At 38.0% G+C, this 24420-nt stretch overlaps 1 protein-coding gene across 3 annotated transcripts in view; it reads right to left on the bottom strand.

Moving 5' to 3' along the window:
* Positions 1-4054: 4054 nt before the first annotated feature.
* Positions 4055-24420, bottom strand: part of LOC107706592 (zinc finger MYM-type protein 4-like) — a 42871-nt gene continuing 22505 nt past the window's right edge. For 2 of the 3 annotated variants that reach the window (XM_016510346.1, XM_016510344.1), the window contains exons 2-29: positions 18098-18340; positions 17911-17992; positions 17430-17642; positions 17185-17240; positions 16945-17073; positions 14038-14074; positions 13609-13816; positions 13403-13529; positions 13063-13278; positions 12791-12941; positions 9533-9660; positions 9195-9419; positions 8835-8985; positions 8534-8709; positions 7971-8139; positions 7688-7816; positions 7519-7547; positions 7198-7327; positions 6941-7050; positions 6577-6748; positions 6253-6459; positions 6053-6153; positions 5821-5950; positions 5452-5603; positions 5249-5363; positions 4934-5173; positions 4734-4857; positions 4055-4662 (exon numbers count right to left, since the gene is read on the bottom strand). In XM_016510346.1, coding sequence (XP_016365832.1) covers positions 4443-4662; positions 4734-4857; positions 4934-5173; positions 5249-5363; positions 5452-5603; positions 5821-5950; positions 6053-6153; positions 6253-6459; positions 6577-6748; positions 6941-7050; positions 7198-7327; positions 7519-7547; positions 7688-7816; positions 7971-8139; positions 8534-8709; positions 8835-8985; positions 9195-9419; positions 9533-9660; positions 12791-12941; positions 13063-13278; positions 13403-13529; positions 13609-13816; positions 14038-14074; positions 16945-17073; positions 17185-17240; positions 17430-17642; positions 17911-17992; positions 18098-18340 — 4170 coding nt within the window. In that variant the 3' untranslated portion in view covers positions 4055-4442. The remainder of the gene's footprint in view (positions 4663-4733; positions 4858-4933; positions 5174-5248; positions 5364-5451; positions 5604-5820; positions 5951-6052; positions 6154-6252; positions 6460-6576; positions 6749-6940; positions 7051-7197; positions 7328-7518; positions 7548-7687; positions 7817-7970; positions 8140-8533; positions 8710-8834; positions 8986-9194; positions 9420-9532; positions 9661-12790; positions 12942-13062; positions 13279-13402; positions 13530-13608; positions 13817-14037; positions 14075-16944; positions 17074-17184; positions 17241-17429; positions 17643-17910; positions 17993-18097; positions 18341-24420) is intronic. The other variant, XM_016510345.1, reaches the window with a different exon arrangement.

Raw genomic sequence — 24420 nt, forward strand, 5'->3', positions numbered from 1 at the left:
TGATGTTGTTCTGTATTCTCCTCACGGGTGTGCTGATCGCACTCAGCTTCCAGTGTACGTATGTGCCCTTAACACTTGCTCTTTATCCTATCCAAAGATCTATATATATCTTATGGCTGGCACAAATTAATCTTGGGTCTGAGTTCAGTGACTAGTATTATGAGTCATATATTTCAATAAGCAATTTAAATGCAGACTACATCTAACCACAACCTACTTTAGATGTATATACAGAGAAAAAGCTTGAAGATCTTCACCAGCTCCAAAATATGCTGAACGAAAACTTAACAGGTGGACTCTTAAATTAAACCGAGTTTAAAACAATAGATAAAATCCCGCATTATGAATATACATACAGTACAAAGTTTTGTCGATTTCAAACAGCATTTTCAGTGGCGCTTCAAGACATGCATCACTGGGCACAAAATCTGTCCAAGACTCTGAAGGACAGTGGTAAGTGAATATTACACAACTTTTGTCACCATGAAAGATGCAACAAATTGATCACTTTCAAATGCAATAAAAACATATAGCGTGTCCAAAAGACTGGGAGTATCATGCGGGAAAATGTTACCTTTTCTCCACAAATGAACTGAACTGATAGTCGAGATGCCTGTATCTCAGATGGCGGTCATCTGGTGATCATAAACAGCAGAGACGAACAGGTTTGTCCATTTATTTACAAAAAAAGGAGGGGGGGGTTGTTTGAAATGAATATTAAAATTAAGCAGTGTAAATAACAAGCCAACACTTTGTGTATAAAAAAAAAAAGGAGTTCCTGATGGGCATTTTAAAAACCAAATATATAAATTTGTTCTGGATCGGTCTGATAGATGAGAAGAATCGATGGCTATGGGTAGACAACACCAAACTTAATGAAGATATATGGTATTTACACTCTTAGCACTCAAAATGTTTCATTTATGCTTCTTTAAAACTTAAACCGTAAATATTTGACCCTTTGTTGAGAAAATTCTCACAATCGAATCATTTCTTTCAGTTACTGGACTGCAAAGGAACCAGATAACTGGACAGGACATGAAGGAGAGTACTCCAGTGGAGAGAACTGTGCTCACATATATAAAAACTACATCCAGGAACTTAATCGCTGGTTTGATGCAATCTGCAACAATGCACTCAGGCTACGTCCACACGAAGCCAGAGCTTTCCCTATCCGGTCTTTTTTTTCCCTCAAGAAATATCTGCGTCTACACGAAACCGACACAAAACGCTCCGGTTACTATCGTAACCTCGGTTCCCTGAGAGCGGGAACGAGACATCACGGTGATATTTCTATACATGCCCAGTGTTGCCAGATTGGAAATGCCAAGTATCGTACCAGAAGCTCAAAATTATCGTATTTGGAAGAAAATTATCGTACACGAGTCAAACGTACAGAATACAGCTATTTATCTAAACCAACAACTTTTTGACACGACCTGCGAATTACCACAATAGATAACTAGGTGTATCGTGTTTACGTTGGACGCCAGCAGTGACAAAATACTATAGAAACCATTATAATCAGTGACTGTTTGCACTGAATGCGACACGACACGACACACCCCCGACAGTAAACTGATGCCTCGTTCTATTTATGACGTATTAAAATGATTTTTAACACTCACTTTGTCGAGTCCAGTGTAGACAGACTTTAGCTGTTAAAGGGGTCATATGATGCGATTTCAAGTTTTCCTTTCTCTTTGGAGTGTTACAAGCTGATTGTGCATAGATAAGATCCCTGAAGTTGCAAAGACTAAAGTCTCAAAACCAAAGAGATATTCTTTATCAAAGTTAAGACTCTGCCACGCCCCCCTAAAACGGCTCATTCTAACACGCCCCCACATATCTACCCCACTATGTGGAAATATTTGCATAATCCCGCCGCAAATGTGCACGCAAAGAAAGAAGGCATGGTGTCAGTAACCGCAGTTAGTGTTGAAGCAGCCATGTCAAGGAGACGCTGTGTGTTTCTAGGCGAAAGCAAAAGCACTTTATTTAGCCTTCCGAAAGTAGATGCATTTAGGAATCTTTAAGATTACTTACAACAGAACAGCAATGCATTTTATGGACGACCGTTTCGTGAACCTAGGAGAGGAGGTAATGCGGACTTTGCTATGACAATCAGGCGCTTCTGAATCAGCTACTGTTTAGTTATTAGTAGTGCTCGTTGGCTTTAAAGCAGGGCACCCTCCTGCATTCTTAACACACTCTGAGGTGTGCACGAGCGCATTTAGAGTGTCTGCAATGAGCCGATTTCGTGTATGAATATAGAAGCCCTATGACTACAACTACCATCATTTGAATTGTCATAAAATTATGAAATTATCGTACATTATGGGATTTTTTTCATTATTGATCGTACATCGTACAGAGGTCAAATACGATAATTATCGTACGTCTGGCAACACTGTACATGCCAGACCAGTATGTGGCGCTGTAATTCTGCCACAGAGATACACTAAAAACGAAGAAGACTACGGGCATAAACCTTGCGCGCGGTATACAAACGAACATGGAACAATACATTTATTAATCTGTGTTAATATTAGTTAATAAAAAGACAATCGTTCAGTGTTTGTTCATGTTTTTGTTGCCGTTACGTGACGCAGCGGTGTCTGACTAGGGGTGAGACGTGGGCTGATGACGTCATCGTTTCAGAAAATATACGGATTCGCTGTCCACACGAAAACGCAAGGGCGGCGTTTTCAGATTTATCTAGGGCTGTTCGATTCCGAAATTTTTGGCAATCTGTAAATTTGGCAAAAATCTGTCAATCAGATGCGCTCTCGGCCACTGATCTATGCTCTTGACATTTTCTTTTATAATTATCATTGGCTGATAGAAATGTTTTAAAAAATAGTATTTTAGATGGTAATAAGATCAAGACCCTCGATCACGTCATGATCTATTCTGTCGTGCAGCGCTCAAAATTGTGGACAAGCCAGTTCCACCGTAAAATAATTTTTTTTTTTACTGGTTCACAAACTATCTATCCGAATCCGGGAACTAATCAGACTTCTAATAACTTGTAGCGAGCATGAGGGAGGCGAATGGTAATAAAAATATAAAAATGAAAATAATCTTTTATCTCAACTCTCGTAATTACGGCTTTTAGCGAGCATGAGGGAGGTGAATGGTGCTTCTCAAACGGAAGGCTTGCATCCTCAAATTCAGATGATCTCAGTACCGACTCGTTTTCTTTCAGTGAATTTAAATGTGTGCAGCCTTCCGTTTGAGAGGCACCCATAGATAAGCTTTGTTGAACTGAAAAAGGATCTGATTGAGGAGTCGACTCGATTCACAACGCCTCGGAATCGATTCTTTTTGGAATCGATTCCCAGCCCTAGATTAATCCACTCTGGGACCCGGTTTAAAAAAATATCGGTTTCACTCTCCCAAAACGCCGGATCCGTGTGGAAGAAATGCCTGTACGATACAAAATGTATGCGAATTCAGCTAAACGCGTCTCCGTGTGGACTGGGCCTCAGAATATGTGAGAGCAGATCCTCCAGACAAACATAGTGGCCATGTTAAGTAATGTGTGTCATCAAATTATTTGGAAACAGAAATGTGGCTTATGACAAGGGAACATTAGTCCTGTATATCTACTTAAGGCCCGGGTATACTTCACTCTCTGCATCCTGTTCCTGTGTCTAAGTCATGCAAAAGCTGTTATATTTAAAATGTACCAAACCACTTTTCAATCTGATGTCTGTCAAAGTCTTTAAAAGATGTGTAATGCTCCAAAACCATTTTTCTAAGTAAAAAGGTAAAATAACTGATGTAGCATCTATAACAAATTTTCTAATTATTTGTAAAATGCACCAGCAATTTCTGAGTGAAAACTGTTTCAAAGTAAATTCTACACCAACTGTTTTCAGTGTGAATATATTTGCTGCAGCATAAAATCTATTTTGCTTGCCATGTAGAAAATTAATTAGCAAGAAACAGTACAAAATGCTATTTTTCTACCTTTTCAGTCTTTTTAAGTAAATTATTTCTAAAATCACCACCAGGGTTTCATGACAAAAAATGTGTAGGTTTATGCACCAAGTGTTTCTGTGCAAGTAAAAAGGTGATGTTTGTATCTCTTTTCAGTCAAAGATGAAAGACTTGCAGAATCAGTTTCACAGTCTTTTTTATCCATAAAAAAGAAACCAAGAGTCAATTTCAGGAACATTCCATCTATTTGGACCAACATGGCTTGCAATGAAAAACAACAATTTCAAAATCTTTTTTTGGAATGATGCTGTCAATGTCTTTAGTGTTTAAATATAAAACAAAGGTGGCGACTTACAATAATCCCACTGTAATGTTGTACTTCCTTGTAACTAAAAGAAGATTGAAAATGAAAAAATGACAAACCACTTGCTTTCCAGCATTCAGAACAACAGTCAAAATCCCAGAGGACACATTCAGGTTTTTTCATTACTGTGGTACTAAAACGGTGTGAAGTCCGAGTCACTGTCTGAGTCAGTCTCATTGGGTGATTTGTCTCTCTCCAGGTGCAGCTCTCTGACAGTAAGGATACGTGTAAGCATGCTGTCCAGAGCCTCATCACTCAGAGAGGTGGTTGAGAACCATGTGGGACTGCTGGGTACACAGGAGCGCTCGGGTCTCAGGTAAAACTGGGTTGTGTCATGTCTTATGCCGGGTGAACTGGAAGAAACAACATAGTATGACAACCAAATACACCATGATTCGTTTTATTAAACAAAATGCTGACGTACCATTTTGAGAGATAGAACTCGTACAGCCTGACAGGACAGCGGAGGGGATTGTCTGAATTCTGCCGTATTTTTAGCACCCTTTGCCGTTCATCTACCTTCTTCTTCTTCTTTAGAGGGACACCGTCTAAATTGGACAAAACGACTAAGTAGAAAAATAATTAACAAAAAACACACTATGAAAGGTATAACTGACCACTGACCTGTGCTTGCATCCTCTTTTGGGGGATAGAACCGCAGGAAGGACACTTTGTTGTTGGCCTGTCCTCGAGAGTAGCGTTTGATGTGGCCAAAAGAGAGGCGACGGTGCTGCTCCGCTGTCTTGTAGTTGAAGTACTTGGAGAAGAAATAGAGCAGCGTGTTGAGCAGCACACCAGGTGAAAACGCCCCCAGCTGCTTACAGTCCCACAGATGATACTCCTCCACACGAGAATGAACGTAACCTGAGCAAACACAGACACATTTGTGGAGCAGCAGCAAAACAAGCTAGTCACACATTTGTGTTTTTAATTGCTCACCACTGGGCAAAATAGTTGGTTTCCACCCTCGGAGTATGTTGCTCATTTCATGGCAGAATTTGGTGTAGAAGACGTCTGCGAAGATGTTCTCCATCCGATTGTTCTCAAACAGGTACTGCAAATATGAACAACATGAGATAAAACAAATCAACTATATAACGTGACTGAATGTGTTCAGGTTGTGTGGTTTCTTTTCGATTTACCTGCTGAATTCCCAAGCAGAGATAAAAGATGCTGTCAGGGCTGTATTTCTCTCCGTTGGGTCGACGAACCTCAGAAATGAACTTGCAGAGGCCATAGCTTAGTTCAGCTGTGCAACACTTCAACAAGTCCTCCTTTAGTGTCATACTGCATGCTATTGATGATGAAGTAGTGTTTAATACTTAAATGGCACAAAATCTGTCTACGATAAGTAAAAATGACTAATTAATCCACATTTTTATTGTTGATTTATTTGATTATTCATTTTACCCAAGATAATGTGACCCAGTATTGCTTCTGAATAAAATATTTTAAAACATAGAACTTGTTTTTGGGATGAAATGCTGGATAAAAAGCAAACTGAGGCTTACAGCCAAATTTGAGAGTCTCTATGTTGGGTTGGGCGTTCCTCCAGCGTACCCACTTCTTCCAGGCTTTGACTCCGTATTCATGTTGCAGTTTGGAGAGGTTGTTTGGAGGCGCTGATGCACACTTACTGCCCTACATTCCAACAAAACACACAATAATCAGAAATAATCCATAATGATATGATACGTTAAGAGTTTGGTTGGTGGTCAGGAATAATTCTGCTTTAGTTCTTACTTGTTTCTTCTCAGGGAAGCCATCATGTCCTCTCTTGCGTGATCTCTGTTTGCCAGAATTTATCTCCTTTTGCATTTGCTTTCTGAAAAGTTCAATGCTTTCTGAAATGTGAAAGGATAAAGATGTATGAAATATGAATGGAAGATAATAAAAAACCTGTTGGTGTGTTTTAACCTCTTAGCCACAGCAGAAGTTCTTACCGATTGGGAAATCAGCCTCCAAGTCCATCTGTGGCTCTTCTGCTGCAGTGGAGACTGGAGTCACTGTGGCAGATCTGGATGGAGGAGGCCTCTCAGGCTCTGGGGTTTGGTCCCATGTCTGGGCAGAAGACACAGAGTCCTCCTCCCAACTCAGATTGCTGGATAGATCTTCCAAATCAAGGCCCTCCATTATGCTACCAGTCTGATCTGAGCAACAAAACAGGTGGCTTCAAAGATATGTATGTGACCAAAACTATTAAATGTGCATTTGCAGATGTATTATACAGCCTAAAGACCATAACCCTCAAATTTTCCATTATTTACCACTAGAGATGATTTGTTTCTCCTCCTCTGCATCCTCAGCCACCATCTCTGCCATCATGATGAGGTCGGCCTCCATAGGGTTATTAGGGATCTTCTCTTTGATTTCCTGAATGGTCTTCACAATGTGCTCGGCACTGTCCAGAGTTGTAGGGAAGAACAAGGGCACCGGAACCTGCATAGAAGCTATTATTACATCATAGACTACAAAATTACATTGAGTCAGAGAGGCAACTGTCTACATATCTACTTTTAACAAGTTTAAAGGAATATACAAAGCTAAATACACTTTTGTGATTTGCTGTTAACACAGAAAATAATTCTGACTCGGAAAGTGAGGAGGAGGAAGGGTAGATAGTAGATGTACCGGAAGTGGAAGCCCCACAGACTGTGGAATGTATTGAGTGTAGAGATGCATGGGAACTGGCACATACACTGGCACTGGCACAGGTAGTACTATCACTTTAGGAGTTCCATCTGCAGGATTAAAAAAAGGAGAAAAAAAAAGTGTCAGGATATGCAACAGTAGTTGTTTACTAAAGGGGGAAACACAAACGGGGAAGATCTGTCCAGAATAAGGTTGCAAAAAAGTGAAGTCATTGTCACACTGGAGCTGGTTAGTACCTATTTGTGTCTCAGCATCACAGGTGTGGGGTTTACAGGACGTGGCTTTGTTTTTGCTTATGGATTTATAAGGCAAGTCCTTGTCATTTCGTGTTTTGGATGACGAGACAGGAGCTTTCACAGCACGTTTCTGTGAGCAGAGCAAAGAACAAGATATTTGTTTACAGCAAATCAGACTGATCCAAACAAAGCATTACTGAAAAAAAAAAAAAAAACACCGGACAAATTAGACAATTTGAATCCTGATTCTGCTTTCAATAAGTATAGAAAGTTTTCAGTTTTTAGACTGTGGGTATAAATACAGATTTTTCCTGAACTCACATTTCCTGTGATTTTTACAGGAACAGAGCCTGAGGAAACACAGGGTTAAATATGAATGATTTGAGCAACAAACAACGCATCTCAGTCTTTAATCATATGCATTATGTAAAAGTGTTTTGTTCAGGTTGACATGAGGGTTTAGATAGTTGATGCTTCTGAGGATAATCACCTTTTGAATTTGTGCTTCCCAAAACACCTGGCTGTTCGTTGGATGCACTTGAAAGCGAGACGACATTTGCAATGACCGGCGTGCCCTCTTTAGTACTTTGAGGAACTGCAGAGGATACTGGGGTCACACCTGTGGAGACAGTGACAGCACAGGACTTCAGACTAAAGAAAATGAAACTTTTAGGATGTAATAACTTTAGCCAGCCAATTACAGAATCTATAGAACAAAGACTGGATGGGATAGAAGCAGACCAATACACCCAAATATCTGTAGGAAGACATACCTTGTGTGGCTAGAGATTTACTTGTAGCTTTGATAACGGCTCCAGTGATGCCCTGCAGACTGCAGAAGAACATCAGGCACCGCAGGCTGCAGAAATGCTTCATCTCACCCAGCCATTTCACAGTCTCAGTCATCTTCTTCATCTGCCTGCACATTGAGCACTTTATTTCCTGTCAAAATTGTGCAGCAGGAACATTTACTGTTACTTTCAGAAGCCACATCTCTCGCATAATGCCTTAAGTCTAATGATGCAGCACAATGGTACTTTAAAACAACATGTGACCTTTTCACTGGCTTTTTCTACATAACTAAATAAGTAAATAATTAATTAAATACCTAACCTACTATATAACTGCATAACTAACTAAACAACTAACAAAAGTAAACAACTAAGTAAATAAACCAACTACAACTAAAACTACGAAGCCTGTTTAGTTAGTAAGTAGATAGATTAAATAAGAAAATAACCAAATAAATAACTAAGTAAATAAATAACTACATAACTAAATAGCTAAACAAACAACTCAACTACATAAGTAAACAACTAACTAAATAAAATATTACCTGACGGATCAATAAATTATGTTTTAACAAGCAATCATTCCCACAGAACTCCTCTTGTTTGCCATCAAAGACATCAGTCACTACAGTCTTAGAAGTGCTGTTACAGTAGAAGCAGTTGCAACAGTGTTTCTTTCCCCGGCGTTTGAAGAGGCTATTCTCAAAGAGTGTCTTGCATCCTGTACAGAAAGGAAAACCACAAACACAAGGTCACGTATACAAATTGATATGGTTATTAATTTAATGTTAAAATACTGCCAAACAATAAAATAAAAACAAGGTCCTAATTATGCTTATAGCTTACTCTCACTGCAGAAAGAACGGTCAACCTTGTTTATCCTTCTCACTATTTTTACAATTTTATCAAGCTTGCAGTATTCACAGCGAGCCTCCATGCGGTAGATCCTTCTGAACTCATCAATACAAGTGTTATCACAGAAGGCGTACATTTTCCTCTGAAAGATCAGATAAAAAAAATAAATAAATGTTACAAGCATGTACTCAACCAGGACCTCAGGCAACTGAAAATAAAACTGTAGGTTGGTTAATAGTAATAATGACAAACTGGAAAAAAAATTTAATATCAGGAACAAAAAAATAAATTTTAAAACAAAGTATTTGTAATGGGCCTAATAAAACAAGTAGGTCTAGTGAACAGGAGTACCCTAAACTCCAGCAGCTCTGGTCTGTGAAAGAACGAGTTCAGACACTGAAAGCAGGGGATCTTGGTGACTGTCTGCACCGGACCACTGGAAGAGCCAGTCTTCACTGATGAGCTAGAGTCTGAGGAAGCAGGTTTGGGGGCGGCAGGTTTTGGGGTAGATGTGCTGTTGCTTGTAGAGGTTACAGTATTTACCGGCAAGATAGGTTTAGTCTTACTGAAGGACTCCTGAACCAAGCAAAACAAAAACCAGCACAAACTGACATCATTCAAACCAATCAATATGTATGACTACTATAATATTTTAAAGACGATCAGTGGCAGACATGACAGAACTGTACCTGATATGCTAGTACACAGGAATAACAGCAGAAGTTCTGAACGGATCCATCAAGCATGGATATGTGGTATTGAGGCACTAGTTTCAGCTTGCAGTTGTTGCATTCCACTGCAATACCTTGTTTGCATGCTGACAATAAAGACATTCAAGCATAATTTTCCAAACAGAACAAAACGAAACAGTTTTAAATGTCAAATTGTTTATACAAAAATGAAAATGTAGTCACAATTTACACAATCTTAATTTACTCACCATCAAGTCGTTCCAAACCTGTAAGACTTTCATTTGTCTGTGGAACACAAAAGAAGATAATTTGAAAAATGTGTAAGTGTTGTTTGTTTATACACTTAAAGTCAATGGGGTTTAATATTTTCTTTTGTGTTCCACAGAAATAAAAAAATCATACAGGTTTGGAACGATATGAGAGCGAGCAATGATGAATTTAATTTTTTAGTTAAAATTTCATTTATTAAAATGACACTATATATATATTAAATCGCACATTTTTCTGAAATGAATCGCGATTAAATTCCACCTAACATTAAAAATACATTTTTAAAAATACTTTTACATTGCAATAATTTCACATTCAATCTTCAAATTAATGTAAGAGAAATTGAATAAAGTTATCAAACAATAAATTCTAAATTAAATATAGATGAATACTTAAAGCTAGGGATGCTCCGATCCGCCTTTTTCGCCTCCGATACCGATACCTAGGGTTCGGTATTGGTCGATACCGATACCAGTGAAGTTTTTTTCCCTCATTTAAATAAATGTAGAATTTATATATCTCTGTGTGTGGAACTGATAATCATTCTTTCACAATCTACTAGATACAGACTACTTCATTATAAAGAAAAATAAAATAAACAATAAATATGAAAAAATATAGGCCTATGTATATTTATAATCTATGACAAAAATGTATCATAAACTAGGTTAGTGGATAATTCAGCAGCAAAAGTTATTCTAGAAAAATCAGTGCACAATAATTTTAGAAATCCAAACATTTAGTGAAAAAACAATATTTTGTGGGGAACAAATAAAAGTGTTGCACTAAATATGGTAAAATGTTGTCGATACCGCAGTGAAGTTTTTTTCCCTCATTTAAATAAATGTAGAATTTATATATCTCTGTGTGTGGAACTGATAATCATTCTTTCACAATCTACTAGATACAGACTACTTCATTATAAAGAAAAATAAAAGAAACAATAAATATGAAAAAATATAGGCCTATGTATATTTATAATCTATGACAAAAATTTATCATAAATTATGTTAGTGGATAATTTGACAGCAAAAGTTATTCTAGAAAAATCAGTGCACAATAATTTTAGAAATCCAAACATTTAGTGAAAAAACAATATTTTGTGGGGAACAAATAAAAGTGTTGCACTAAATACGGTAATTATACATTGCTATTTGTATGATAAAATTCATTCATTAAAAACATTCATATATATATATATATATAAGTATATACTATAAAATTAAAATACATTTCTTTTGAATGTATAGCATATTTTTTAATAAGGAAACAGCATATGATACATACGATAGGACAAAACAAATACAGTGCAGCACGAACTGTTTTTATACACTGGATGCGCACATTGTAAGCGCTTCGTGCTCATAGACTGTATAAAAACAGTTCGAGCTGCACTGTATTTGTTTTGATAAAATCTCGGATTTGGATCGGCCCTCTCTGACCGATACCCGATCCGAGAAAAATGGCAATATCGGAGCCGATACCCGATATGAATATCGGATCGGCGCATCCCTACTTAAAGCTACAAAAGTTATTGATTTCCTCTTATTTTTTCTTTTGATCATTGATTACCAGGTTTTTTTTTGTCAGCTGTCCCTTTAAGAGCTGCCGATGCTGAACATGACGCGGATCTGACACACATCTCTACCTATTCTGACCCACTTCAGTTCTTAAAAGTCTCTAATGAGTTGAATCGGGTGTGTTAGATGAGGGAGACAGTGCTGGGCTGCTCCAGGACAGTTTGGAAAACCACTGCATTTCAGAGACATGTTCTCAAATGTGACTCATGTAACAAACACATACATGCACAGTTTTTATTGGCTTTTTGGTAACTTCATGACTTAACTGACGACATAACTACTACGACATTGCATGATCGTAGTTTCTTTTGCGATTTGATATGAAATGATACAGTCTACAAGCGCGTTGTCAGAACACTGGCGCCTTTGTGCGTGCAATTGAAGGGTACGCGCTGTGAGCATAGTACCGTTTCCGCACTCGTGTGACTCGCGCCTGACGCTGAAGTGAAGCTGGAGCGTGCGTCTGAAACATCTCCCGTTTGATTTGATCATAAAGACGTTCTGCGTTTAAATAAACGATGGTTCTTGTCACGAAAAAAAGAGACAGAAGTAACAGTTGTGAGTGGGGTGGCCAACCGTAGCCCCGCCCCTGCATTAAAGGCGTTAAATATTTTTAACGCGTTAAAATTTAAAAATTAATCGCCTGCGTTAACGCACTAATTTTGACAGCACTAATAAATATATATATATATATGCATTAAGTTGATTAAAATTAAGACATTTCTTTTTCAAAAAATAAAAAAAATTAAAAATCAAATAAACACTGTTCTTTTAAACTTTGTTCCTCAAAGAATCATGGGAAAAAATAAATACTTTTTAAAATAGATTAAAATAGAACACATTTATTTTACCACAAACTTTTGGATGATAGTTTTTGTATTGGCTAATATCTTAAAGAAAGTACTTGTACTCATACTCTGACTCTAAAGGTCTCTGCACACTGAGTTTGATGCATATTAATTAATCCGTTGCGAAAAAAATTGCGAGCGATACTAGAGCCACATATTAAAAAGACGACCATCAATTTTTGTGAACTCAGTGTGCAAGGATCTATATACAGTGCTTTGTGCTGCGAGACGAAGTGGATGAACTTGACAATCGCCATTCTGGATTTTGGCGTTCGCTTGTACGGTGGCTCTGAACTGTCAAAACACCTCTCAAAAGGCTTGCTACGGATACGAAAAACTGAAAAAATCGAACCCGATCTGAATTTTTTTATGACGGACGAATATTTCGGAGGCAGTGTGTAAACGTGATTGACATAACGTGAGGTCGTATTTATTTTTTAACGTGTGAAAATTTCGGACTAAATTTTCGGACTCTGTGTGCAATGACCTTAAACCTTGTATCTGTGCTTCACTACAATTAAATACACTGGGTTGTGTTGCAAATGTGATCACGGTACCTGACGAACTGCCAGTCTGGACTTTACTCGCCATGACACAGGAAGTGGAGCAGAAAAGCTCCCTGATGCCCTCTGAGTTGGGACTTTCCACCGCATCTGCAGCTGGGCGCAGGGCATGACACATTTTGCAGTTGACAAGTTTCAGACTCCTCTATAAGTAAAGAAGAGTTTATCCAATTTATTTATTTATACTTATAATTCACCTTAAAAATGATATTTCAACAAAATGAATGATATCTTAATGAGTATTATTACTATTGATTTGCTGTCACCTTTTTGTAGGCTGTAAGGCAGTTTTGACTGCAGAACTTCATAACTCTGTCCTCCATCTGCAGAGACGGACACTGACTGTCTGTGCCATAGCAATATCCTCCACAGTTCACACAGCTGTTCATGTTCAGCTTATTGGAGGAGCGGAACTGGTTGAAGCAGCTGTCACTGCACAGCTTATGGATAGAGCCCATGTAATTCACCTCATGACTATGAGTCTATGAGAAACAATAATTTTGGATCTTTAAAAACTCAGACAATTACAGCAACAAAATACGCATTTATAATTTCTGACTGAGCACACAAGAATATTCTTCAGCACAGATAGAGATGTCTACTCACCACTCCTGTCTTCTGACACACACTGCACTTGAAGTTTAAAGCACTGTGGCATTTCTGACTGCAGAACTCCTCCACAGTCTCTGACATGTCTACCAGGGCAATTTTGATATTCTCATCACAAATCTCTCTGAAAAGAAATAACATACATCAAGTCAAACCATTCCAGTAACATACAACTATAGCTGAATGAAATGTTGTAAACATACTTCAGGCAGCAGTGACATGTTTTCTTCTTGGAGCCACAGAGACATTGAGGTGAGCAGTAGAGTTTAGAAGAGCCACTACGCTGAAATGCTGTATGTCCCTTCAGCATGACCTTATTACAGGCTGTGCACAACACACCATGTCGTTTTAAAGGTTGAATGGATTTTGCCTGGATTGATGGTGCCTTTTCTGGGACGCCTACTGAAGCTCCTGTGACATGAAGATGTAAGAATGCAAAAACTGATTTCAGACACTTAAAAGAACAGCCTACCCAAAAAGGTGTTTTAATCCAGTTTGAAGGATGGTTACTATGCACTGTATGACAGAAAGTCATACAAGTTTGGAACAAATGTATTTAAAAAATATAATGCTTACGACCACCATAATGCTTATACCGATGGATGCAGCATTTACTCCAACAGAAAACGCACCTTTTATCTTGACATCATCTGATGTTTGGTCAAAATCCTGAAAGCATGAACATATTGGGATAATCCATAATTGTTCATTTACAGAAATGTGTGTAATAAACAGTAATGGATAATAGATGGTTGACATCAGAGAATAAATAAGGAAAACGAAAATTCATATAGTTCACATACAATCGCATTTATTGGCTAGAAATCCCATATACAGGTGCATCTCAATAAATTAGAATGTTGTGGAAAAGTTCATTTATTTCAGTAATTCAACTCAAATTGTGAAACTCGTGTATTAAATAAATTCAATGCACACAGACTGAAGTAGTTTAAGTCTTTGGTTCTTTTAATTGTGATGATTTTGGCTCACATTTAACAAAAACCCACCAATTCACTATCTCAACATCACATCTTCTATAAAATATACACTACCATTCAAATGTTTGTGGTTGGCAAGATTTTTAAAAATGTTTTGGAAAGAAGTCTAAAAATGTAATTTAATCGTGTGATGGCAAAGCTGTTTTTTTCAGCAGCCATTACTCTAGACTTCAGTGTCACATGATCCTTCAGAAACCATGCAAATATGCTGACTGCTGCTCAACCATGATACATTTTTTTAGGATTATTTGATGAATAGAAATTTCAAAAGGGGGGGAAAAAAGAACAATTTACTGACTCAAACAGGGTTCCTACACATTTTCCATTTCAAAATTCCATACTTTGAGACTCAAATTTCCAAACCTCTCAGTAGATTTTTGTAGAGCCCGACCGATATATCGTTTTGCCGATATTATCGGCCGATATGAGCCTGTCGCAGATATATCGTATCGGCGAATATTAAACTTTTTTTACAGAACATATAATGCAGATGAAATGCTTCTAAATGGTGTAATTACTTAGTTTGTCCAGCAGAGCGTGCTCCATTGTTTGCTACTGGTGGCTCAGGTCAGTATAGTTTAGAGATGCACGGATGAGCTCAAACTTCACCCGAGTCCGCTACTTCAAATAAATTATCCACCCGCCACCCAACAGGAAACTATATTTGATCGTCACATTACAATGATTCTAATTCTTAGTTTTGCATGATGATATGATGAATGGATGGTTCATTTTTAACAGCAGATTCAGTGACGTTAGAGCTGATCAGTGCATCACGGCACGCTTCTGTGGCGCATACAGCTCCACGGCCACTGGAGCTGATCGCGGACACTCAGTCAATGCTTGTGTTTATACCGGCCACGCCACGGCCCAGAACTCATGCTTATCACATCGGTCACATCACATTTCCTAACTGGGTGTCTACACCGGATGACAAAATACAATAGAACCCATTATAATCATTGACGCTGTCTCTACACTGGATGCAGCGCGACGCGACATGACAAATCCCGACAGTAAACTGATGCCTCGTTCGTCGTTCTATTTATGACGTACTGACAAAGTACAAATGATTTTCAATGGTCGCTTTGTCGCGTCCAGTGTAGACATGGTGTGTCAACATAGTTTGTCAGTACAGTCAGTAACGTAGCAGATTTAAAATTTAGTATCTTTCTGCAGTCCAATAGACGGCAGTGCGGTGGTGGCTTGAGTCTGTTGAATGGTGATTTAACGCTACGTTGTCACCTAGTTGGAGAGACTCAATGCTCTAAAGTAAATAAACAATGTCCCTGTCTTTTACTCTCACAATGAGCTTATCATATTCGTTTGCTACAGTAGTAGGGCCCTATGATTTCCGCGATGTGGAAAATGCAGATGGAATCGCAGAATCCAGTCATAAAAATGGAATCTACTGTATAACGCGGAATTTCATGGAATTTGTCTTATTTTTGATGAATAAGTAAAAAACAGGTCAGTACACAAATCAAATAGCGATATAGACTACTGTCTGTGAATATTAAACTGCAAAAAAACTATTTTAAATACGAATCCTCATGTTCTGCATGTTCATTTGACTACCAGAAAATACACAGAATTTGTGAAAAAAATATTATTCATTATTATCGTTTATTCATTTTAGATGTTTACATTTGGAAAAGCTGTGCTTTCTGCATAAACCTGCCCCTGTTGGTTTGGCAGTAGCTTGCCTGCCCTAGTTGCCTTGTTTATTTTCTTAATTCAAGTTATATATATTTTGTTCTATTTAAGTAAGTTTACTGTTAAGTGCACTGATGTCAGACTCATTTCGAATAATAAAGTTTATTGTTAAATTGTTAAATACCCTGCTTCCATTACATAGGTCTATTTGTCACAAAGTGACACACAAGTGTTTGATCACCACATTTGAGTTATTATTGCAAAAAATGTGTTTCTGTATATACTATATTCTATATACAGTACCAGTCAAACGTTTGAACACACAAATGGGAAGTGTGTCCAAACTTTTGACTATACTGTACTGTTACGATGCGATGAAAAAAATTGCGATGCGATGGCGCCGCAGACGGCAGCCTCAGTGTTTGGCTCTCCAGTGTTTGTACTGTATTTGTTAGTTTTTCCTGTTTTTTGTTTCTCAAACACGATCAGTTTTACCAGGGATGAGCTGCTGAACATTCGGCAGAACACACCACACAATCTTCTACCGGATTTCGTTTATTCGGACGTAACAGCTGCCACTTGTATGATAAACTTATTTTAATTAAATTCTTAAATTTCTATTATAAAAAACTAAATAGGGGCAAAAGTCTGGAAATGCAAATATTTTTCCATACTCCGCTTTTTTCCCCCATACTTTTCCAGACCTGGAAATCACTTAAATCAAATTCCATACTTTTCCAAACCCCGTAAGAACCCTGCTCAAAACTTCTGAACAGTAGTTTATGTTGTATCTATTATGTAATTTATTGACCAAAAAATGTACTTTAACGTATCATTTGGTTAATTTAAATTTCAGTATAGTTCAGTAACTTCCTGAGTAAGCACCTCATCATCCTTACTGTTTCCCATCGGGGAATGTGGTGCTTTCTTGCACTCTTCATCCACCGGTTCAACCTTGATCTTCAAAGGCATTATGACAGAGGGCTGGGCTGCTTTAACTCTTTTGTCAACAGCCTGGATAGAAGAAAGAGATATTATTTTTAGAAGTGTATTGCTCTATGCGTTAGCAAACAAACTCAAACTCGTTTGCCTTTAGTGGTGAACATAAAACAGTGCTGTGCTCACCATTACAGCAGACGATTCCATAGTCCTGCTTTTTATGTCTTTGGCTCTCTGTGTTTCTGTACAACAAAAATAAACATCATCACACTTATTGTGACTTTACTAATATTGTTCAATGTATAGATATAAGGAGGTGATATTTTGAATCAACTACCAGCACAGTCCAGGCTAAACAGCAAAATTGTGACCACTTTGATTAGGACAGAGTGTTAAGTACACCGTTTTACTAAGAACATCAGTTCAATTACCTGAATCTTCTGGTTCATCCATTTCCATCATCCCATTGTAATCCTCATTCTGGTCCAGTGCCATTTCATTAGTGTCCTCAACTTTAGTGATCACAAGCTCTTCTGAACACTGGGCCATGTCCTCCCCCTGGTACATGTCCAGATATCCTTTGGAATCCTCACTGGCCATAAAGACACCTGCTGCAGACATAGAGCCCAGCCCAGAGTTCTCATCTGAAAGTGGGAAATGATTAAATTTATCCATTTCAAATATGAAATTTAGGTTACCAGACAGAAAAATAAGTTATGTTCTAAAAATAATTTCTAAATGAGAACTCATAATATTTCAATATAAAACACATAATTTACATAATAACAGTCTAAACTCAATTGAAAAGGAAGACAGGCAGTTACTTCATGTCTACTTCACCGTCAGGATTCTGGATGGCAGCTAAATTTGGAGAGGCTAAACTCACAGGAACAAAACTAAAATCCTTCTTGCCTTCTGAATAAGCAACAGAATCCATGTTGGCGTTTACATCATAACATTCTTCCATTTGTAGCACAGCCTCAGCAGGATCATTCTGTCAGGAAACAGTTAGTGGAGCAACATAACAGCTATGATTTAAAAGTAAAACAGCACAACCTGTTCATTTTCAAATTGCGTGACAAAATATTTGAGGCCTTGCCATTTGGTAGTGCCATGTGGGTGGAAGAGCATAGTAGGACCCAAAAGTAGATAGAGATGTAGATGGTTCTGTAGCTGGATTTGTAACATTCAAAATGAGTTGACCATGTTGTTCAGGGCAGGTTCTGGGGTTCTTTTGCTTTCCTGAAGTTGACTCAAAATCATCTGCATAATACACCTCATCATCTTCCTCTAGATCCCAACTGTTGTCTGCTGACAGGGCGTCTGGTTCAATCACAGTCTCCTAAAACAGCAGCAGACGGTGTTAAAGGAATCGTTCACCAAAAAATGAAAACTTGCTGAATGTGTTTGTTTCATCATCAGAACAGATTACGAGAAATTTAGCATTACATTGTTTGCTTACCAGTGGATCCTCTGCCGTGAATGGGCACCTTCAAGAGTGAGAGTTCGAACAGCTTACAAAAACATCACAATCAATCAATTAACATTTTGTGAAGTGAAAAGCTGTGTGTTTGTAATAAATTCAACATTAGGATTAAGATTCATCATTTTTTTGTTTATCTTCAACCATTGCTTTCAGCTATAACACAATAATACTGCTTTCTCCAGTAAAAGAAAGTCATCTCATCTGAATCAGGAGAGAAGTATGCACAGATCAAGCACTGTTTACAAACAAAAACAATCCAAAACATTTCTAAACTAATGTTGATATAAGTTTTCACAGGAGGAAGCGTTATTATGGATTATGTACCGGTATTTTGGCTAGAAGCAACATTTTTAAAGTTGCTTAATGATGGATTTGTTTCTTATGAACGCACAGCTTTTCACTTCACAAGACACTGATCAATTGTGGGTTTTTGCTATGCTTTTATCAGCTGTTTGGCCTCATTCACTGGCACCCATTCACTGCAAAGGATCCTTTGGTGAGAAAATGATGTAATGCTAAATTTCTCCAAATCTGGTCCTACATCTTGGATACCCTGAGGGTCAGTACATTTAAATTTTTGGGTTGAACTATTCCTTCAAAAGAATTAGTTCATCTAAATGCAATAATTATTTTATTATTTACACGCTTTCTCATGCCATTTCAAAACTGTATGCTTTTATTACTGCCACTGAACACAAAATAATAATTTCTTTTCCATACAATAACAGTTTAAGGTGACCACAGAGTCTGTCAAATGCTCAAAATGACTGAACAAAGTAGTCCATGTGACTAATGCGCTGTATTCCAAATCTTCTCGAGCCATAGTATATGTTTATGAGAAACAGTCATTCTTCACTGATGATCTTCACCTCTGCTGCAGCTGGATAGCATCTTGCACTCGCAAATCAGATATTACGTCAAGACCAATGACATTTTACGTTACGTGACAGAATTTAATTTTGTGTGAACTATCCCTTTAAATGGATAAGATAATTCTGAATGCAAATAATTAGAAGAACAATCGAATCAATACGCAATAAGCAGCATAACAATCATTTTTAATTGTGAACATTAAAACAATGTAAATCAACGGGAGACCGTCATAAATCAATGTAAAAGGGACGGTTCATTCAATAATTAATCATCTTTTTCTTCGCAAGCCCTCTTGCCGTGTTTGAACCGAGCGGCAACCTCCCGCTCTCTCTCGTGAAGCCAACAAGGAAGTGACTTAAACTGTAATTCGTCAACTGGCCACTAGATAAGATTCGAAAAAGACAATTGCGAAAAAAACAACAACAAATCAAACTGCAATTTGCAGAGACTTACTGCTACGCGAAACGTAAAGGAGCCATGTTTGAACGTGCAGAAGCGGAACGAGATATGACAGTTCGGGCATGACAAGATATCCATCAAAAATCCCTATATTCCTCTCATAGAGCTGCCTTTAGGAGGCTTTGGGGCGCACGAGTCACGTGGGCTATTGTTACGATATCTTTATGCAGCTTGACAGCTGCTCTCTCCATCCACTTACGTATAGAACAAGTAGGAACAGCATCAAGTGCTTCTTGCGGATGTTAACATACATTATACGGTGCATTTCCGCCATCTACTGGACTGGTGGCACATTGTTTCCTCATTGGCTTTTAACCGTCAATATGACTTAAAAGAGTCCACTTTCAGAACAACAATTTACAGATAATTTAAACATCCAAGATGTTTGTCTTTCTTTCTTCAGTCGTCAAGAAATTATGTTTTTTGAGGAAAACATTTGAGGAATTTTCTCCATACAATGGACTTCAATGGTGCCCCCTAATTGGAACTTCCAAAATGCAGGTTAAATGCGGCTTTAGAGGGCTCTAAACGGTCCCAGCCGAGGAAGAAGGGCCTTATCTAGCGAAACGATCAGTCATTTTCTTAGAACAATATTTTTTTATATATCTTTTTAACCACAAAAGCTCATCTAGCATTAGCGCTGGGATGCGCGTCCGCGACGCTACGTTCTACGTAATCACGTCGAACGGTCACTCGTGACGTATGCGAAACTACAGACCCAGTGTTTATAAAGCGAACGTGCAAAGACAAAGTAAGTGCCAAGTAGTCAAACGCTCTATACTAACAACAAGGTACAACGATGTCGGACGATTTTGAAGGAGGAGAAAATGAGATGAGTTTTTCGCCGTCCCCTACCTTTTTGAGCCGGAATACACAGACGATAAACTCAGACAGTAAATTATAATACATTAAAAAACATACCTTTGCTTGCTGTAAAAACGTTATGGGCACAGACGACGATTTCAGTAAACGAGGCTTTCCTTGCTCGGAGGGGTGATAATCATCGTCTAAAAAATGATCACTGCACACTCTTTTTTGTTCCAGGGCATGTATGGGTGTGTTGATATCCAGGTGCAGAGAGAGCAACCACAGCTTCAATCGCTCAGGATTTTTTAAAGGAAATTTGTGAGCAGTCACTTCATTTCCTAGCGGACGTAGTAATCTTTTAGGTTTAAAACGATTTCCACATCCAGGGTACACACACGAACGGACCATTTTAAACAAAAAACTGACACAAAGACATATACCTTTGTGTCATTATACACGCAACAACTTTGGAGTATAGAAGACCAAGAGGCGAAACTCTGATGCTTTTTGGGTAACAGCCACTAGGTGGCGCAGAAACACAGAAACAGACCAAATAACAACGAAAGAGAAGTCAAAGTGGAATAAAAGAACGCAATGTTGGGCAATCCACTGCAAAAACTATCAGTGTGACAGTAAAAATCTTGTCTTTCATCGTTTTCCCAAAGACCCTGACAGGTAATTATTCACAAAAGTGTAAAAATATTGTGTGTTTTGAAGTGGGACGTAGCGCTGTCTTATGAACCTGCTAACTTTTAACTGTTTTTAGTCTAGTAGTAAACTTAAATCCTTTAGGAACTGCAGGTCCTAGCCATAGAAACCATAATAATGATTTATATGGATATGACACTAATGAGCTTATGCAACTTTACACATTTACAATTACTTACTATATTATTATTTACTATTACTCCACTAGGTCTGAGATATATATTGTACGTTTTTAATCCCCTGGAACACACTACAAACATGATGATCTAGATTAGAACATGATGCATTGCTGTGTCTCTTTGCAACTTTACAGATCTTCTTTATGCACCAAGAGCTTGTAACACTCCAAAGAGAAAGGAAAAATTGAAATCGCATCATATGACCCCTTTAACAAAGTTTTTTTTTGTTTACAGTCTTCCTTTAACGGACATTAATATAAGACAATACTGCAAAAACAGTTTACTGTTAAGCTTTTATATTCCCGTTATATATTTATTGTCCAACATTCCTAATTTTTCTGTCATTAATTTAATTTCATATGTTGGTATTAATTCAGTGTTTATAATGCTAACACTTGAACTTAAAATATTTTCAACCAAAACTGACATGGTTTCTGGAGAGCAAAACGTTTTGTGAAAAAAGGGAAGACTTTAAAATAAAGTCTGTAAAATAAACTGTTAAAAGGATTTGATGATCACTAGTACGTTATTGTAGTCATCGTTCAGTCTGTATTTCAGCTTTAATGTACGTTTTTTTAAACAAAGCAGCTGATATTTGCCATAGCGACAGCAAGAAGCTAGTGCACTGCCGAGTCGCTTTCACCCCAAAATGGCGGAAGTGTAGGGCTGCTGCTGGGCGCCGCTGTTGCAATGGAACATTCTACAGAGTTTCGCCTCTTGAGGTGCGTCCCAAATCGCATACTTATGCACTATTCTATGACGTTCTGTAGTATAAATAGTGCAAGTAGTGCGTTCACACTGAAAATTCCAAAAAGAAAAAGTGCCCTTTAAATTCCCGGATGATGCACTTAACTGAAAAAATTTGGAAGTGTGGAATGTTGGACATTTCATGCAATCAACTGTCGCAGCTTTAATTAGGTAGCGAAGGGGGAGGGGCTACCAGACTCTGATTATGAATGACAAAATAACCATATATAATTCATACACTACATGATTGAGTACATAGTGCATAAGTAACGTTTCATAGTGTATAAGTGCATAGTGTATAGTGTGTCATTTGGGACGCAGCTTTGGTCTTTTTTGACACTAGTAAACACTGGGTCTGTAGTTCTGTATGCACTGTGCGTACCAACATGAGCGCTCAGAAAACTGACATGGTTTCTGGAGAGCAAAACGTTTTGTGAAAAAAGGGAAGACTTTAAAATAAAGTCTGTAAAATAAACTGTTAAAAGGATTTGATGATCACTAGTACGTTATTGTAGTCATCGTTCAGTCTGTATTTCAGCTTTAATGTACGTTTTTTTAAACAAAGCAGCTGATATTTGCCATAGCGACAGCAAGAAGCTAGTGCACTGCCGAGTCGCTTTCACCCCAAAATGGCGGAAGTGTAGGGCTGCTGCTGGGCGCCGCTGTTGCAATGGAACATTCTACAGAGTTTCGCCTCTTGAGGTGCGTCCCAAATCGCATACTTATGCACTATTCTATGACGTTCTGTAGTATAAATAGTGCAAGTAGTGCGTTCACACTGAAAATTCCAAAAAGAAAAAGTGCCCTTTAAATTCCCGGATGATGCACTTAACTGAAAAAATTTGGAAGTGTGGAATGTTGGACATTTCATGCAATCAACTGTCGCAGCTTTAATTAGGTAGCGAAGGGGGAGGGGCTACCAGACTCTGATTATGAATGACAAAATAACCATATATAATTCATACACTACATGATTGAGTACATAGTGCATAAGTAACGTTTCATAGTGTATAAGTGCATAGTGTATAGTGTGTCATTTGGGACGCAGCTTTGGTCTTTTTTGACACTAGTAAACACTGGGTCTGTAGTTCTGTATGCACTGTGCGTACCAACATGAGCGCTCAGACTGACCTGAGATTTGCCCCGCAAACATTTCGGCAGTTATTATGAAAGTGAAATGAAAGTGAAAGTGATGTGACATTTGGCCAAGTATGGTGACCCATACTCGGAATTAGTGCTCTGCATTTATCCCACCCAAAGTGCACACACACAGCAGTGAACACACACACACCGTGAACACACACCCGGAGCAGTGGGCAGCCATTTTTTTGCTGCGGCGCCCGGGGAGCAGTTGGGGGTTCGGTGCCTTGCTCAAGGGCACCTCAGTCGTGGTATTGAAGGTGGGAGAGAGCGCTGTACAGTCACTCCCCCCACCTACAATCCCTGCCGGTACGAGACTCGAACCCCGCAACCTTTGGGTTACGAGTCCGACTCTCTAACCATTAGGCCACGACTTCCCCGGCATGTGTATATAGGCATGTGTTATAGGCATGTGTGTCCCATATTTCTGTCAACTGAACCAGCCATGCCATTAATTATGAATTTATCAGTCTTTTGCATGCCAAAGTCAATTTCTGCATATAAATATTACGCCAAATAGAAGCAGAAAATCGTGCTATACGCACTTTAATGAGATCGAGTTAGCCTACAACAATTAATTTGTTGGCTATTTTACAAATGGGAATACAACGAATTCATGACAATGTTTACATTCAAGCTACCCATAAAATGTATAGTGAAAAGTACTTTAAAAGCGTCTGGAATGCAATAAAGTAATTTTTAAAGCGTTTTTTTAAAAAAGCATTTGCTGCATGGATAAAAAAAATAGGCTAATAAATAATTCACATATTAAACAAAATTGCGTTGCAGCAAATCCTTTAAATGTTAAGGTATTCTGAACAGAGCAACATAAAAATCAGAAAATATAAGCAGCTATACAATTATAGGACAAAGTTATACATATATGCCATTACAATTTGTGTTTTATTTTTTAATTGTACAGAATTATGAAATAAAACGCAAATTATAATCGGGCCCGTTTTAGGCTTTTCCTTATTTTTATATTTTAGACATCCATCAATTATGGTGATGAAAAAAATGACT

Source organism: Sinocyclocheilus rhinocerous, unplaced genomic scaffold (genome assembly GCF_001515625.1).
Source record: "Sinocyclocheilus rhinocerous isolate Xijiao unplaced genomic scaffold, SAMN03320098_v1.1 scaffold1497, whole genome shotgun sequence".
Taxonomy (NCBI): Eukaryota; Metazoa; Chordata; class Actinopteri; order Cypriniformes; family Cyprinidae; genus Sinocyclocheilus; species Sinocyclocheilus rhinocerous.